The 17,933-nt window shown below is 29.3% G+C and overlaps 1 protein-coding gene across 1 annotated transcript; it reads left to right on the top strand.

The window, feature by feature from the left end:
• The first annotated feature begins 3,283 nt into the window (after nucleotides 1-3,283).
• On the top strand, nucleotides 3,284-16,558 carry LOC103312756 (uncharacterized). The gene is made up of 4 exons (XM_008194201.3): nucleotides 3,284-3,298; nucleotides 3,356-3,634; nucleotides 13,336-14,054; nucleotides 14,108-16,558. The coding sequence occupies exons 2-4, from the start codon at nucleotides 3,631-3,633 to the stop codon at nucleotides 14,174-14,176; spliced, it is 792 nt and encodes a 263-aa protein (XP_008192423.2). The 5' UTR covers nucleotides 3,284-3,298; nucleotides 3,356-3,630; the 3' UTR covers nucleotides 14,177-16,558.
• The last annotated feature ends 1,375 nt before the right edge of the window (nucleotides 16,559-17,933 follow it).

Below are 17,933 nucleotides of genomic sequence, written 5' to 3'. Positions count from 1 at the left end.
CAGTTTCAGGTATGTATTCAACAGAATATAAAAAATTCCATTTTGATTTTGCTCTGTACATTATAGTGTTTTCTTAAATATTGTTACACTAATACAACTGGAAAATATCAATACCAACATACTTTTTCTGAAATACAATTTACAACTTCTGTATTATAAAAAATGTTTTCTCAAATCTAAGTTTATGAGTTCTATTTCTATGAACATTTTGTGAAATACTCTTAACTAATCTAAATTACAAGTAATGTTACTGAATTACAGTTGACTTTTTCTGAAATAATGTTACCAATCTGAATTTCAATTGACGTTATGTGAGATATAGTTGAAAAAAAAATAATCGCACAGAATTCAGCGTTTCCTGTTTTAATCAAAATTAATTAATTAATTACCATTAAGCAAAAAAAACCGTAAATTTAGTGCTTGCAATAATTTTTATAAGAAATTTTTATAAGACTAGATCATACATTAATATTTTCATATTTTTAATTTTATTGAGATTGAATTTTAATTATAAGGAAGGATAGAAATATTTTGAAAATTTTCACATACACAGAGAAAAACGTGCGACTATTAGTTTTTGAGACACAGGGTGTCCGTTTTTCGAGTTCCACCATGGGGATATCAGTTATTAATATTAGATTATAAGAATTACGAGGTCGGGTAAATTAGGGCAAAGTTGCGTATTTTTATGATGAACAATTATCTAAGAACATTTGATGTGTCATTTTTAGTTTTTGAGTTAATGGAAAAAAACGAAAATTGGTAATTTTTGTTTTTATCTATTCAAGCAAAAACCAAAAAAACTAGTCGTTTTTAACTGGGACGTTCTTCAGGCACTTTTTTACAAAGTGTCTAATCAAACAAAAATGTTATTATGCAGTAAAAATATTCTAAAGGTAAAAAACATTTTGATATGTGGTTAATTTATCTAGTGTTAATTTTGATACTAGATTATGTTTAAAATGGCTGTTAACCTAATACATCTTTTACCAAATATCTTGTAATTGTAAAACATTTTGTGGCAGTGTCGAAATTATACACGGTGTCTCAGCTAAGACTTTCGAGCCTGATATCTCAGATATTTGTCAACGGATTTTTATGAAATTTAAAATGCAGATATTTTAGAAGATAAAGATTAAAATTCAATTACTGCAAAAACTCAAGTCTTAAAAACGTAATTTTTACATGCCTTTTTAAAATGTTAAGCCTTTTAAGACATATAAAAAAATTTACCGTCAGTGAAAAATGCTGTCAAAAAAAACTCGTTCGTAGAAGACGTCTGTTTCGCGAGAAAAATGAGAAACAAACTGTTAAACATGGGTTCAGATGCAAAAGCGTAGATCTCTATGAGACAAATGAGCACTACCATTGAATTTTGGTCAATACCACTCGCAGAAACGTAACTGTCACGTAAGGGACATTTCACAATTATCTCTCACCCACACAAAGTTAAAAAACAATATTTTTGACTTATTTTTGGTACTGGATGCTTTAATTCTTTCAAAAAGGACTAAAAGACTGAACAACAACTGAAAAATTCTAGACACTTGAACATTCAGGACTTTGGAAATGTTTCGTACACTGCTGATTGGATTATCTTCAAAAGTTTGAATTACAACCCCAACTATTGCTTCGTTTCCAGTGACGTGTTTTGTCCTCACTCGATTTAGTTCAGGTACGCTTCCCGTGTCTTTAAATTATTGACGATTCTTTGAACTTTAAATTTCATAAATAACATTTCACAAAAAGTCCAACGACACTTTCCATAGGCGAATATTGATTCCTTATTCAATAACACAGAAATTTCAGCCACTGTTATTGGTTTTTAAAGTAATTTCACCAAATTAAAACAATTTTACTTTTCTGACAGCGCACACACTTTTGACAGTTTTTTTTTCAGTGGTACACAAAATGCCGCATAGAAATGCTTCATCAATTGTTTCAAAAGGTGACTGCCCAAATTACTACCAAAATGTGGATTAAGTTTTTAACAACAAAATTTAATTTTTTTCTTGGATCAGCCGAGCGATTTGGTAAAGTTTTTGTGTGGCCATTTATTTTTCGGGGTTTAATGACCCAACGGTAATTTGGCTTAATTTTAAATAAAAGAAATGTGTTTTAAAATTTTATTTTTTAACTTGAGGTCACTTTTTTGCCCCTAATTGAAAGACCACCTCCTAAAATATGTGCATTCTAAATTTCATAATAATCCGTTGACAAATAACGGAGATATTAAGCTCGAAATTCTTAGCTGAGACCTTTTAAAGTGTACTTTTTACACTCTTAAATGATGTTTGCAGTATATTGTGTAAAATACAATGGCAGAATATTTAATAATCATATTTTAGTTTAAACGAGAGACACAGTACCTAAAGATTGCACTTTTAAGCACCCATTTTTGGGCAAAGATATTTTATTTTTGAACCACATACTGGGACAGTTAAAATGGCTGATGTAATTTTCAAATTATGTTACAAAAAGTTTTTACAGTCTTGTAGTGTAAAGAAAAACTGTACTTATGAAAATATCTCAGAATTAGATAAGCAACTGATACAATTATAAGAACTTTATTCTTGCTTACACTATACTATTTTTACGTTGTCAAGGCTTTACTTTACTATAAACAAATGTGCTATTTTACGACTCAAAATCAAGCAAAAAAAGTGACGTTTTTTTGACAGTTGCGCACAAAACAAATTAGTTTCAAAGTAACCATTTTAGAGAGTATGTACTAAAAAACTATCTTGCGGAAGTGTTGCATACAAACTTTTTTGGTACCAGTTCTCTAAAACAACAAAATTGTAAAATTCTTTACATTTCCAATTTACCCCAATCACAAGTGCAGTCGACCGATAGTCATAGCAACGACAAATTTATTGAAACAATAATTATTGTTTTGTCAAATAATAAATAAATTTGAGTCCGTAAAATGTTGCTAGGACGACTTTTAGTACTTGTCCTTTAAGATGACATTTTGTGGAGTCAAAGCACTTCCCAAAGTAACTATTTAAGTGAGCGAGTACCAAAAAATATATTAAAAGTATTGACTAGAGAAGGTAGACTAAAAAAAGAGGACATAAATAAAAATAAAAAAAATAAAATAAGTTAGGAAAATTAACAACAAAAGTAACAAAGCTTTAACACAGTAATAAGAAAATAATAAAGATTACAGTTATCAGTAATTTGCTACTATCAATTTTCTTTACTTAATAAGTATTATCAATTTATTACATCATTTCTGTTTGAAGTAACAAAGACAATCGGTAATAATAAATGATAATACTACTGAAAAAAGTATGTATGTAATTATTATTTATTTACTTATTATATTTTTTTAACTCAAATATATTTATAGCTTGAAACTTGGAATTAAGGAATTTGCAAAGTTCTGGATATAGGTCACCATATTGAAAGTAGATAATTTTGATTAGATAAAGTTATGATAGATTTACATTTACGGCGCAAAAATGTTTATTTATTTGTACCAAGATTAGTAATGAGTACTGTCAGATGTTTGATGTTTGAACTATCCGAAAAAAAGCTATTTAAAACACTTTTGTGTAATATAAACTGTTATAGCGTGTAAAAAAGAACTTAAGAAATGATGTGGTAACAAAGTTTCAGCACCTGATGAGTAAGTAAAGATTTTATTTTGTGTTTAAATATTATTTGAGGAAAGTTAAAACTGAATGTTTTATAAACTAAAAACTATAAGAATATTTATTATTCTCAGTTTTAACAAAATAGAAATAAACAAATAATAGTAAAAAAGTAGCAACTAACTCCTTGTATTATTTTTTTTAGATAAGGTGATACACATGTATTAAACTTATTGCGAAGTGATAAACATGTTATTTATAGTCGTAAAAAATTTTAGTTTTTTTGTAACATTTTACTAGATCACAGCGAAAAATTAACAAATTGGTTAAAAAATGGCAACTGATTTGAATTTGATAAAAAAATCAGTAAAAAAAAGGTTTTCAGGTCAGTTATACGTTTCTGAAATGTTATGTTTATACAGGCTGATTCTTACAGGACCTACATTAAAAAAAATTTAACTTCTAATAGTGCTAAAGCTTTAAGATTTTGTATACAATCCAAATCGATCATTTTGAGTTTAACTAAATTATTTTAAAAATTACTGATTTTCCGGAACCACGAGAAATATGCACCAACTTTGAAATTTTAAATAGTAACCACCTATTTTTATTGCGTTTTTGAATTTTGAAACTGAGTAAAATGTAGGGTGATTTGAAAATGTCATGGCAATAAACCTCGGTTTGGGATCGGTAGGTACTCCGACCGTAAACATCTGTGGCAATAAACTTAATATAAGGGTAAATATAAGAAATAATTTTACTTTTCAATTCAAAATCCAACTGCTTAAAATAAGATTTAATTTTATAATGTTCTTAGTAATTTTAAAAATCACTGTGTTAATAAACCCGTTAATCCAATAATTTTATTTCCATTTCCAATCCTAATGGAGGTGTCGTTTAATTTTCATTGTGAAATAAAATTGATCTCGAATTTAAAAAATTAAATTAATTAATTGATTAAAAAATTTGATTGCCTCTAAAGGCTTGTTTGTAAATTGTGCATTTTAAGAATTTTACCTATTTTGCTACTTGTTCAATGATTATTATTTATTCAACAAGAATTGGAATACATAAAGAAAAGATGGCTCCAGTTAAAAACAAAACCATGTTTTCTTATTTGTAAATTTTAGCAGAAATTTGTTTACAGTTTGTTTATTCGTGTTTGGGTTTTTGTTACAAAAAGGAATGCAATTAGTTTTCGCTGAATACCATAGGAAGAACAAATTTATTTTGCAATGCGAACTAAATAACATTTTTATTGAAATAGGTTTTATCGGCTAAGGATTGACGGTTAAATTTACTAGAAACATCAGATCTTTTAAGCAGTTGTATTCGAGTCAACTCTTGGAATCAACATATAACAATAAAATTTCCATTTTTGATTCGTATATTGATGAAATGTCATTAAATTAAATTAAATGACAATTGTAACTGGAATCAGATTTATTATTAGTTGCAACGATTACGGATTTCGTAAACATAATGACTTTGAAGTTTACTAAAAACATCAAATGAAATCTTATTTTAAGCAATTGTATTCAAGTTGAAAACTAAAATGATGTCGTGTCCTTAAATTTACGACTAAATAGTTTATTGCCACAGATGGTTGCCGTTGGAGTACCTACAGATCCCAAGTGCTGGGGTTTATTGGCATGACATTCCATATCACCCAGCCGTACATATCCTCGTTAGTACGATGTGTTCAAGAATACGGTTTCAACAGACATTCTCAAGTCGGCTTACTTTGCACATTTTCAATCACACCTTTTATACGGAATTTTAACTTGGGGACATTTAGTAATAAGACACCGAATATTCGCCCTACAAAGGAAAGCAGTTGGTATAATTGTGCGTTTAAATTATAAAGCCGACTGCAGAACAGCCTCTATTAATTTAAAATTTATGTCATTGCCTTCTTTATATGTCTATAACTCTCTTCTTTATATCAAGAAAAATATAAAAAAGTATAACATTTATAAAAAAATTTATGACCATGACACAAGGGGGAACAAAAATATTGTAGCTTTGCACAATAGGATCTCTAGAGTACAGAGTTGTACCCGTTATGATGCAACTAACTTTTTCAATGTTTTACCGGTGGAATTTAGAGAAAAACCTTTCAATATTTTTAAAGCAAAATTGAAAGGTTTTTTGGAAGCGAATTGTTTGTACAACTCTGACGAGTTTCTTAAAGTACTGTCATGTCTGTCAAAACATTTAATTACCTTTTTAGTCATTTTTTTTGCATTTTTCTGCAAAGTTGTTTCAAGTGGAGGATTTGTCTTGATTTGGGTTTTAATTGCCATGATTTTTGATGATGTGTATTCTTTCATTTTTAGATTCAAAACCTTTTTCCATTATTTTGACGAATATGTCACTTTGACGGCATTCACAATTTGAATTAAGCGTCACACCACGTTCAAATTTCATAGGTAACTTGATGAACAACTATTCTTAAACACATTGTACTTATCTATCATAGTTTTTGACGTACGTCAATTTTTATACAAATTTGCATTTACAATAAGTATTTTTTTTGAACCAAAGGTTCGAAGGGTCTTCTAAAATATTTAGGATTGTCAATTGTCAAATTGTGAGGCTACTATGATTTTTGGAAAATGATGATTAAAAAATGATTACAAAACCGATTTTTCAAATAAATTGATCATGTTTTTTTAATGGTAATCAAAGAACATCAATTTTTATGCAGACTTTTATTAACGTCTTCTGTATCTATCTCTTACAGTTTTTGAAATAATCTTTTAGCTCATTATTTTCATTTTTAATCAAGTAATCTTTCGAAAAAAACAAAAAAAAGAAATGTTCGATTTGTTCACCATTTTTATTCGAAAAGTTCAAAATTCGATGGCAGACTGACTGAATTACTTTACATAATTCACTAACTTATAATAAACCATAATTAAATGTTATTGTTTTACTGCTAATTCGATAATGAACCAGCCAAAAACTAAACAAAATGTTGAAGTTTGACATTTTGTTGACAATTTTTTTTACGAAACATTTTGCTAAAATTGACCAAATAGTTAAAAAAAGTCATTTTGTTTGTTTCATTCTCAATTTTAGAAATTTGTTTCAATCTCGAGGTTTTTTTCATTTAAACAATTGATTCTTCATTGAAAAAAATTCAAGGTCATATAATCAGGAAAAACCTGATGACTGAATTGTTGCAACTTATCGTGATAAGGAATTTTGTCGCTTTATTTTAACGAGACATGTAGTTTTTCTAACAATTGCTTCATTTTGTTTAAAAACGTATTAAAAAAATGCAAAAAAAGACTTTATTTCCATTGACACGACTTGTTTGAAGGTGACATGGTGCCAATATTGCAGCCTGATGAAGATTTAATTAAAATCGAAACGTTGCTAAAAATGTTACAGTTTAATGATCGGTGTCGAATTGGTTCCCGTTAATCTTTGCAAGTATAATTCTGTAAAAGGTGAAGGTCGAATTGGTTTCCGGATGAGAGTCGAACTGGCTCCCGCATGAGCGGGACGAGTCGAATTGGTTCCCAAATTCTGTAATCCTCTCTAATTATAGTCGAACTGGTTCCCGGGAATGGTCGAATTGGTTCCCGTCGGTCAGGTAGGTCAGATAAACAGATTAAAGTATTATGAACAGAAATGGTGTTTGTAAGTGTATGAACAAATTTACAAGTTCCAAAACGTTCAAAAACATATCGTGTTTTAACAACTTAAAGGCTGTGGATAAATATTTCTTCGAGTATTCAAGTACTTGCAAAACGATGGAGGAGGCGCATAGAACTTAATGGGTACTATTTCGAAAAATGTTAAAATTATATTTGTAATTTGTCTCCTTTTTAATGCTTTAATAGTATTAGTAGACATATTAACGAACGTAACGTCATCATGTGAGATGTCTTAATAGTCATTACTTGACGAAACATTTTACGAAATATACAGGAGAGCATTAGGCTTAAAAAATTACATTCTCCTTTTTTTTAAATAACCAGTTAGCCATGAATAAATGAAATTTGTTGTTGGATTTTGTGCCAAGAAAATAATTATTTGAACATTTCTACCAGCTTTAAATCTAAAATATTAACATATATTTGGCTTAATCTTTTTTATCTACCTGCTCATGCGGGAGCCAATTCGACCATCACCCGGGAACCAATTCGACCATCACCTTTTACAGAATTATACTTATAGAGATTATTGGGAACCAATTCGACCACGACCCCATTAGCAGGTAGATAGAAAGGATTAATTCAAAGATATGTTTATATTTTAGATTTAAAGCTGGTTGAAATGTTTAAATAATTATTTTCTTGGGAGGATATCCAACAACAAGTTTCATTTATTCCTGATTAACTGGTTATTTAAAAAAAAGGAGAATGTTATTTTTTAAGCCCAAAGCTCTCTGTAAATTTCGTAAAATGTTCTGCAATTATGCTCACTTTGCTCTGACCGTTCTCAGTTTATTAATTTGCGTTTGCCATTGCATTTTCTTTTTCTCGATTACTTTAGGCATTAAAGATTGAATTCTCACAGATAGGATTCTATGTGCTCCGAGAATAAAGTTTGAGAGAACTTAGATATGTGTAAAGTATCAAACAAAAAATGTGGTTCTGGCTTTAGAGTTCTACGAGTAGTTCTTGTTCGGTTTTACATAATTTGCTCTAAATTATCCGTCAATTTTAAATGCTATGCACCCTTATGTTAAAGCTTCAAAATGGAGACAAATTTCAAAAACAATTTTAACATTTTTCAACTTAGCTAAGAGATTCGGCTATGGATTTTACCTCAATATTCCGTTTTTGAACTTGTGAATTTATTAATACACTTAAAATGCCATTCCTGTTATCATAATTCTTTAATCCGTTTGTGCAAAAAAATTTTAAGCAATGTCAATTCAGTTTTATTTATAACATGTGAATTATAACTACGGCGATTCAACCGTGGTAAAAAATTAAAATGTGGATTAGTTTCGGTTTAATAATTGACTAAACCATTCTCAACAATAAGTGATAAAAAGATTAAAAATTAACCTACATCATAAACTACATGTTAAAATTTAAAAACTGGCTTAAAAGTTAAGACTGAGAGTTATGTTTAGTAAATTGTAAATTGACAGGAAATGTTATTTTTAAAGTAGAGGACAAAAAAAGAGTTTACTAACAAATAAAAATTAGAGGGGAATCGTAATACCCATTTGCATCAACACAGCTTATATTGAGTTCCCGTGGGTTTTTTGGTAAGCGGGTATCTTTCTGTGTGAGATTTTTCCCATGTGAGTTTTTTCGGTGTGGATTTTTTTCAGTGTGAGTTTTTCCGACCTGTGCTTTTTTTGTAGACATTATTCCGTGTGGGATTTTATACTCGTGAGTTTTTATCCTGTGTGCATTTTTCGTGTGAAGTTTTTTCTGGTCACCGCATCAAAATTGTTCAAGGATTCTGAATCTGTTTTCAGTTTTTGTCTACGGGTAATAATTTTTAAGGTATCAATCAAAATTTGAAGTTCTGGTTAAACTTTAGTTTGATGAATTCAAATACTGATCCAGAAATACTCTTACTACGTTTTCATGAGGATTCAAATCGATTTGAAGACGAATCCAACTCATGAAAACACCTTAACTTGAACGTATTGAATTCTATTTGAGTCCAAGGTGTTGATTTACCAAATTTAGGAATCGTATCGAGATCGAATCGAACTTTTTTTATGAAAACGGAGAATTTTTGACAAAACTTGGCTTATTTTTTTATTGGACACGACCCTGCGCTATCACTAAAAGTGCGTGGTGGCAAATACTAGCTTTGACTTTGGTTCTGCGGTTTTTCGTGGTATAAAGTGTTTATTGTTGGAATTTGAAAGTGGATAAAAAGTGAAAAAGATTTAAATTTTCATTACAAATTGTTATCAAACAGTTGTCTAATTAAAGACTATAGTAATGGATCACAGCGAACACAAAGTTGGGCTCAAGAAATCAACAAATTAGTGAAGTTTGTGAATTTTAGGTTAGAATTTTTCCATTGATAAAATCATGAAATACTTTGATAAATCAACAAAATTACAATTAAGATTAACTGCTGATACACTTAAACGTAAATTATGCCAAAAGGTAGGCTTTTCAATGTTTTTGTAATAATTTTCCAATAAAGAAAGTGAACCAAAAATTCATTCGTTATTCGTGTTTTCCTCGTCATCTCTAATTTGTCAACATTCGTTTCTTCCACCAAAGATACAATAGTCATTCCGCATTGGCAATGTAATAATAGTATATCTACTGGCTTTTTTCGACCTAGCTCAGTGGAGCCCCCAACGGTAACTATACTTCCGAATAGGCAACAGATTTGAAAGTATTTTTGTTCATAATTGATTATCTTTGACATTTATTTGACGTACAACCCCACGAGATTGTTAAACTGTTGTTAGCTGGAAGAGTACTCCATTGGTATTCTTTAAAATATGAATTCAGTATTGCCAACAGACTCAGTATTTCTGGATCAGTCTGTACTACTTAAGGTATCTTTTTTGGTAAAGTGGAGACGAAAGCAACATAAATGCGCATTATCTCAGAATTCCAAAACTGTTCTTATTTTTATCTACAGCACCCGTTTTTGAGATATCTACCAAAGATTGATTCCTCAAGAGAAAAATTAATTAGAGCAAGAAATGAATACCTTTATTTTTTTTGCACGATTGAGCTTTTTTTGATTGTTTACTACGCCTGTTTCCAAGTCAGTACGTGGTGTTTACTCTACGTCCAAAGACGTCAGTAAGTAAATTAGGCGTCGGTAAGTAATTTTGTCGACGCCTTCGACGTAGCAACCGGTAACTATAACCTGCTGTCTTGACAATTATTTTGACATTTAATAAGTTTTAAAAAAAATAGTGATCGTGCAAAAAGCGCCATAACCATCAGACAATAATTGTCTTCGATCGGTAAATTCTTCTTACCGTTCTTGATACATAATATACTATTAACTGATGTTAAACAACACAATTGTTAGTCCAGCTTATTATATGTAAATTTTTTTAAAGATTTTAAATCGGTTTTTAATTTTTATCAATTTAAGCAGAAATCAGTTTAAGTTGTCTAGAAATGTTTAGACATGTTTTATGTACATGTAAGAAAATATAATGTCTGCAAACCAATATCAAATTTTGTCTATAAACTGAAACTGGTTACTATTGTTTAACATCAGCTAACAGTATTCTATATAATGATTCAAATTTCCTGTGTGTGACTTTTTTAAATTAATATTTTATAATTCTGTATACCTACAAACGAAACATTTACTGTTCGTATTTATGTCGTGCTGTGATGGAATTTTAATTAGACAGCTATTTCCGAAACATAGCCGGAAAACCTTGATTCAAATAATTCGTTCGTTCATTTTGCGAAATAATTGTTGAATAATGACAACTTTAATTCAATTACATGTTGAAAAAGTTATTTTTTTATAGAAGTTATCACATCTTATTTTTTTTAATAAGGCACGTTGCAAAAATATTTTAATATGTATATAAGATGTTCCAAAATTAACTACGAAGCTAAGTAATGTTTTTTTAAACCAAAACTTGAAGTTTTTGTAACATTTTTGAAATTGCGACAAAACTGTCGATATAACGCATCCGAGTTTCTTATACATATCCGTCTTAGTTTTTGAGTTATGCCAATTTATGTGTGAAAATTGCGCCGTGCATAGACCCATAGAAAAATTTAAAACTTTAGAACTATTCAAGATAACTTAACCAACTTTTTCAGTCGACACTTTAAGCTTTAGCGCAACTCGGAGTCGATATTCCATCGCCTACTAAGTACGATTTTCTAAAAATTACAAATTACAAATGGTAATAACTCGATATTTTCAAATGTAACACCCTATATTTTATTGCATAATTGTATGGAATTTTAATGCGCTTTTTGATATAGAGCTTATAGGGTGTATTTTTGAAATTTATGAGATTTTTGCACAATAATAAATATTGATGTATTTTTGGAAAAAAAGTCGAGTAGGCCATTCTACAATACTACAATAAATGACAAATAATAGCCCAAACGTAATCAGTTAAATATTTCTTGAGTAATTAGCAAGACACACAACTGTTAATGAATTTAGACATTTTGAAGGTCTTTTATTCAAAAATAAAAAATTGGTATTCCAATGAAAAATTTAACTTATTCAACTTGCAACAAACATCTTCTGTTTCTTATGTTCTTATGAGTGAACTATGCTAAAAAATATATATACAGACTGATCCAGAAATACTGAGTCTGTTGGCAACACTGGACTCAAATTTTTAACGATGCGAATGAAGTACGCTTTCAGTTAACAACAATTTAACGTTCTTGTGGGGTTGCACACCAAATAATTGTCAAGAAAAATCGAATTCGGTTGCAATGTTGCAAATTACGAGCACAACTACTTTCAAATCTGTTGCCAACAGACTCAGTATTTCTGGATCAGTCTGTATTTTTTAAGTTTGAACTTTCTTCTTTAAAAGGGTGAAAGTCCTACTTTTCTTGAATTCTAGCGTGTTTTCGTCTAAAAGATCAAATTATTTCGAAAATTAAACACAATCGACCAGTAATAACAATTTATAAAATAATTTATAAAACGCAGCTACAATCTAAAAAAAGTAATATCTTTGGTAATAAACAAGTGATGAAGCTTTTTCGATCATTAGTAGCAGTGGGCCGTTTAAAAAAATATCCCGGGCCGCCTCTGTTCAAAAATACCAGAATTATAATAGCCTATATGCTCCAATTTGTTAGATTTTGTTTACTTTTAAGGTTAAAAGCTAAAACGTCTCTTAATAGTATAAAGTAAAGTAAAATGTTATCATTTTCGACCTAATCTAATATTTTTTATACATATTTCTGAAAGACTTTTTGAATCCGGAAACTTTTGATGAGTTCAGTGTTTAAAAAAAACTTCTTAAACTAAATAAATTTTCGACCTACTTAAGTTGACAAATTTTTAGCTCTAATTTAAAATATTTTTTGCTAAAAAATAGGGTAAAGTTTAAAAGTGCTGAAACAATAATATCATTTTTGCGTTTAATAAGCTTAAAAAACTTTAACGTTTCTTTAACTTAAAAAAGCAAATGTCATTGTCATTGTCAAAAGCGAAGAAACATTGTTTTTAACCCTCAAAAAGATAAAGTTGCTTTCTTTCTAATTAATATGTGATTTTTTGGATAATTTTTGGGTAATTTTGTAAATATTTTTCCTGAAAAATAGGGTATAGTTAAAAAATATCAAAACTATAATGTCATTTTTGCTCCTACTTAATAAGTTTTGTCAGTTTTATACTCAAAAGGTTAAAACGTTTTAAACCTTACCAAAACAAAAAATCATTTCCACCAAACTTTGTATTTTTTATACTTAATTCTTAAAAAACTTATCCCCTTGTTATTTGACGCCATATTTTGTACTCTTGGAAACCAATGATATTATTATATTGGAAATTTCTACGCATAAATATTCATGTTAAGCCCATAATTCAAGTTCTTCGTCAAGAATAAAATCGCACTCCATATGGAATATGATATGTAAATGTTAATAACAATAATTTAATTCGTGTTTAACTTTCCTGATGATATAAAGCAATAACTTTTAATGGGCTTGAATACATTATTAAAACCAGAATAAAATGTATAAGCTAAATTAATTGATGGTTGCAAAACTGTTTTAATTTTGTCTCTTCTTTTAATAGTTTGAGAGATATTTTATTCATTTTGTTCCAGTTGTTTTGTCACCCCCGCTGCAAATTGCAGCCTTCTGCTACATGGTGGCTGCAACAGTCCTCGTTTTCATCCTAGGCTGTTATGTCTACATCCTTCGAAGAAATTGCAAACGTTGCACTTGTTCCCTGGCTGAGAAAGACGTCGAAATGCGAAAAGCGCACCGAAAAAGCGAAAGCAACGTTTACGAAACGGACAAAAGCACAAAACCTGAACATTCCTCACTGCACCAAGTCAGAATGAGTGAATACGAGTCCATCACAAGCGATTCCCAAAGAAAATGTTCTTTTCCTCTACCAACAAACGATCACACAGTGGTCAAAATTGACGATTTTGCCTGTGTTTTAAGTGTGTACGATTACGAAACCATAGTTGACTCACTGTGTGAAGTGTCCAAGACGAAACAGGATTTATACGCGCCATTTCTCAACGAGTTCGCGAAAAACATCAAAATGAAAAATAGTGCAGTTTATGAGGCGTTGCAAAAGTATGGGCTCCCAAACGCGAATCATTACGAAATTATTAACGAAAATGAGCCAGAATTAGATGTTGATTTGGACGATTGTACTTATGTGAAATATGTGCCTTCAGAAAGTGTGAAACAATCATTATTGCGTGCGCAAACATTCCACAGAACACAGTGCCTTAAACAAGTGTATGGTCCAAATGAGCGGTTGAGAAAATGTCTCAGAGAACAGAAAAATGCCAAAAACCCGTCACGAGTGGGTTAATTATCTACATAAAATAATGTTTTAATAAAAAATGTTTCTTTCAGGTCGAGAAACCTCCAATACCACCGAAAAAAGTCAGGTTAAGGAAAAATTCCGAAGAGGATTTGTTCTAGAAGGAGGTGAAAATAACTCGATGAAAATGAGTTCTCACAATTGTTTGAGAAAAATTTAATGTTAATGACAAACATTGAAAACGTATTGGAAATTTCAAGTTTTGTTAATACGTAGCGAATATTAATTGCAGATAATTAAATTTTCTTCGAAATAGCGTGGTTTACCAGTTTTATCAAAAAACAATTGGTGATTTCTTACTTGTTTTTAATTGAAATCTTACCAAAAATTGAAAATTTAGGTTTAAATATGTTTAAAGATTTCCGACCAATTATTATTATTTAAAACAATTGTTCAAACAATTTAAAAATACAAAAAATAAGTGAGTTTTGGTTCGCAAACAAATTGAAATCGAAAGATCTAATTTGTTGATTTTGAGTAAGTTTTAGTAAAAATTTTCAATTCGAAACCCATTGCTTAAAATTAAAATAATAAAATTAATAAAAAAAATAAATTAAAATTAAAATAATAATGAATAATAATAAGAAAATTGATAAAAGAAGTAAAAAAAAGTTGTTCATTATCTGTAAGTGACAAACAGGTAATGCCAACATTTCTTTACGTGTATAATACAACGTTTTCTCTTATAGGTACATCGAGAAATTTTTGTAAAATTTTTTCACCGATAGAATAAAAAAATTACAAATAAAATAAAGAAATTAGAAAATTATGTAACTGGGTGTATTGCTCAAACCCAAATCCGGGTACGTAATGTAAATCTAATTTCTCAATTTTCCCTTTAAGGCGATATGAACTAGTACTTTTATACCCGATTTTGGCACTGACAATTATTTATAAAAAAACAGACCATAACCCTAGACCATAACTAAATGAAATAATATACCATAGTAACCAATTGTATCTATAGAATAGGGAACATTATTAGTAGGTATGGTTCATTTTTTTAAAAACTGTCAGGGTTCAAATTCTGTTAAAAACCAGACTGTATCACTCTAAAAGTTCTTGTCCAACTACTTTTAAAACTGGCTGTATCCCGTATTTGACATTTTGACCACCAGATTTGACATTTTTGAAAATTGGACGTTAGTGTTAATCGTTAATTCGTTAGCTTAAAGGTGATCTAAAATAACTAGATGTGTTGTTGTACGTGTTTTAAATTGGAGACAAATCGAAAAATTTGGAAATTGAATTTTCCAGGTAAAAAATTAACCTGGATTAAAACCTTAATTAAACCTTCATTTAAAAAAATTCACTATTTATGATAATGCCAATCTGACGGCTCTTATAAAAAAATCGACTATACCTGAACAATAAAAAAAAATAATTTTAATAAAAAAGTAAGAAAAACATTCTGACTTTGTGTTTAAAATTGCTGATTTTAGAATGTTTTAATGTCAGTGGAACTTCATTGTAGAATAAGTAGGTACAAAGCGATCAGAAAGTCCTTCTATCAAGTAGGCGTATCAGTTGAGAACGTGTGTCCGGTGTCGTGTATGAGTTCAGCCTACTATCATTGAAATTACCTGAAACGTAAACTGTTAGATACCGTGAATCCGTGGCACAAATAGGACCCGAAATCTACACGACCCGTAAATAGTGTCTAAAGGGCAAAACTGGATTTCAATAATAATTTAATTTCCTTAATTTTTTGACATTTTTCCTTTGACATTAGGCTTGAGTTCCGTCGACATATGTACTTTAATTTCTAAGCTTACTTGATAGAAGGACTTTTTGATCGCTTTGTATCATAAACATAACCCCGGCGAAATATTGATGTTCTATATGATGGTAAAGATATGAGACCTTTGTGTCTTAAATTTAATAATTTCTTCATTAATTTCTCGATAAATTTTAGTGAATTTTTAGAAAAAAAATTTCGTATTTTTGCAATTTTGCAAAATAATTGTGTTTTTGATTGAAAAGGCAGTATTAATGTGATTATCGATTTACTTGCTCATTTTTCAAAGAGGACTAAAAAACGTTTTTAAAATTTACTAAAAGTAAAACACAATTTTTGTCGAACATTAATTTCATTCTCAGTTGGTCACTTTTTTAAACCATAATACTAGTTCTCACGGTTTAAAAACTGTAAAACAATTTGAACCCAAATCATTTTGAAGAAAATTTAATTCGCTACAATTTTGTTCTATAGGCTTTTTTGTATCCTTAAACATATTTGCAACATTTTGAAAAATATGGGACCCTGCGCATATTGATTGATATTTGATTTTTTTTTAATTTAGTTGTTTAATATTTAAGAATTCGTAATATGTACATAACAACAGTCAAACTTTTTTATTAAAACATATGTGAATAATTGTTATTTGCGGCATACTTTAATAATTTAGAGTAGGTATATTTTAAACATTTTTACACTTTATAATGTAATTAATTTACGTGTTTTATTAAAATATTTAATAATATACGTTGTTATTTAATATTCGTATTGCTCTCTGATTACTTGAAATTTTTACGATGAATTGTTGAACAGTTGAACCCCAATTACCTGTGCTCACATTATTGGTTGCATGCCTAAGGTAAGTAAAGCATAAGCATAAGCATAAGCATAGTAAAAAAAATAATAAATTAAAATGTGAAAAACTATGATAAAATGAGCAAAATGAACCGTAGAATTCGTAAAACCGTAGAATTCGCTTTTTTGGCTTTTGCTCTAAGGCCCTAAGTTTCCTAGAAAAATGTTAAAATTTTTACATTTTTTCACTTTACAAACGCCAATTACCACAAGTTATGAATTTAGGAAAAAAAATTTAAAGTAGAAATAGCAGTAAAAACACTACAAAGTGATCTCATGGTAATAATTATCTTGAAAAAACATTTTAATTTTCAAACTCTATTAGGGCGAAATTAAAAGAGGAATGTGGTATGAGAAATTTTTTTTCCATTTTCTGAATAAAATGAATAACAACAAAACTATTCGTCCGCATGAAACTATTTTGATGTAGCTCTATTTACAATATTCTGGGAAATCGATTGGCGTCAAGCAAACTGCAAAATTTCCAGTACATTTATTCTGCTTATATGAACAATTTTTTCTTGAACTGTTGTCTCATGGTCATGACAATGGTCATTTTTGAAAAAAAATAGATATAATCGAATGAACATTTCAAAGGTAATAATACACGTAATGGAGTTACTCCTAATTTCCGGAGTTATTGATACGTTTTCTCGATCGAACCTACATTGACGTTTTCTTGTATTTTTAAACTCGAACTCAAGAGAGTTATAAGTGCATAAAATGTTGCTGCAGCGAGTTTTAAAAAGCATTGTTTCTTTACTTTCGGTAAAAATAAACACCAAATTACCAAATTGTGTTAAAAGTGTTGTTAGTTTCGCTTCTTGCGAACGATTAAACATAGTTTTCATATTATCGATTTCTTGTCTTCACTTTTATGTACAATATTTTATTAAATCCCTGGAATAATTTTTAATTAAGTTTTTCTTTTGCAAAATATTCTTTCTAATAAAGCAGTCATTGTAAAATTAGAAATTAAAACTGTTTTTAAAATTTGAGAGCTTCACCCATTATTTTGCTTATCTCTAATGAAATTGGAGCACTTTACATCCACCAAGAACCATTTTTATAATCGTGGTTTTTTGAACCTTCTTAAATTGCAAAATTTTGTCCTAACTGTTTTTAAAGTTCAAGGAACTTTTTTTAGAACATTTTATTAATTAATTAATTTTGTCCTTTCTACACAGACAAATATATCAAATTTCGATGTTATTTTTAGAAACTGAGTTCGAACTAAATTTGTGATATCTAATTAACTAATAATC

Source organism: Tribolium castaneum, chromosome 9 (assembly GCF_031307605.1).
Source record: "Tribolium castaneum strain GA2 chromosome 9, icTriCast1.1, whole genome shotgun sequence".
Lineage (NCBI taxonomy): Eukaryota > Metazoa > Arthropoda > Insecta > Coleoptera > Tenebrionidae > Tribolium > Tribolium castaneum.
Note: the sequence above shows the minus strand (reverse complement) of the source record. Positions and strands in the feature narration are given on the sequence as shown.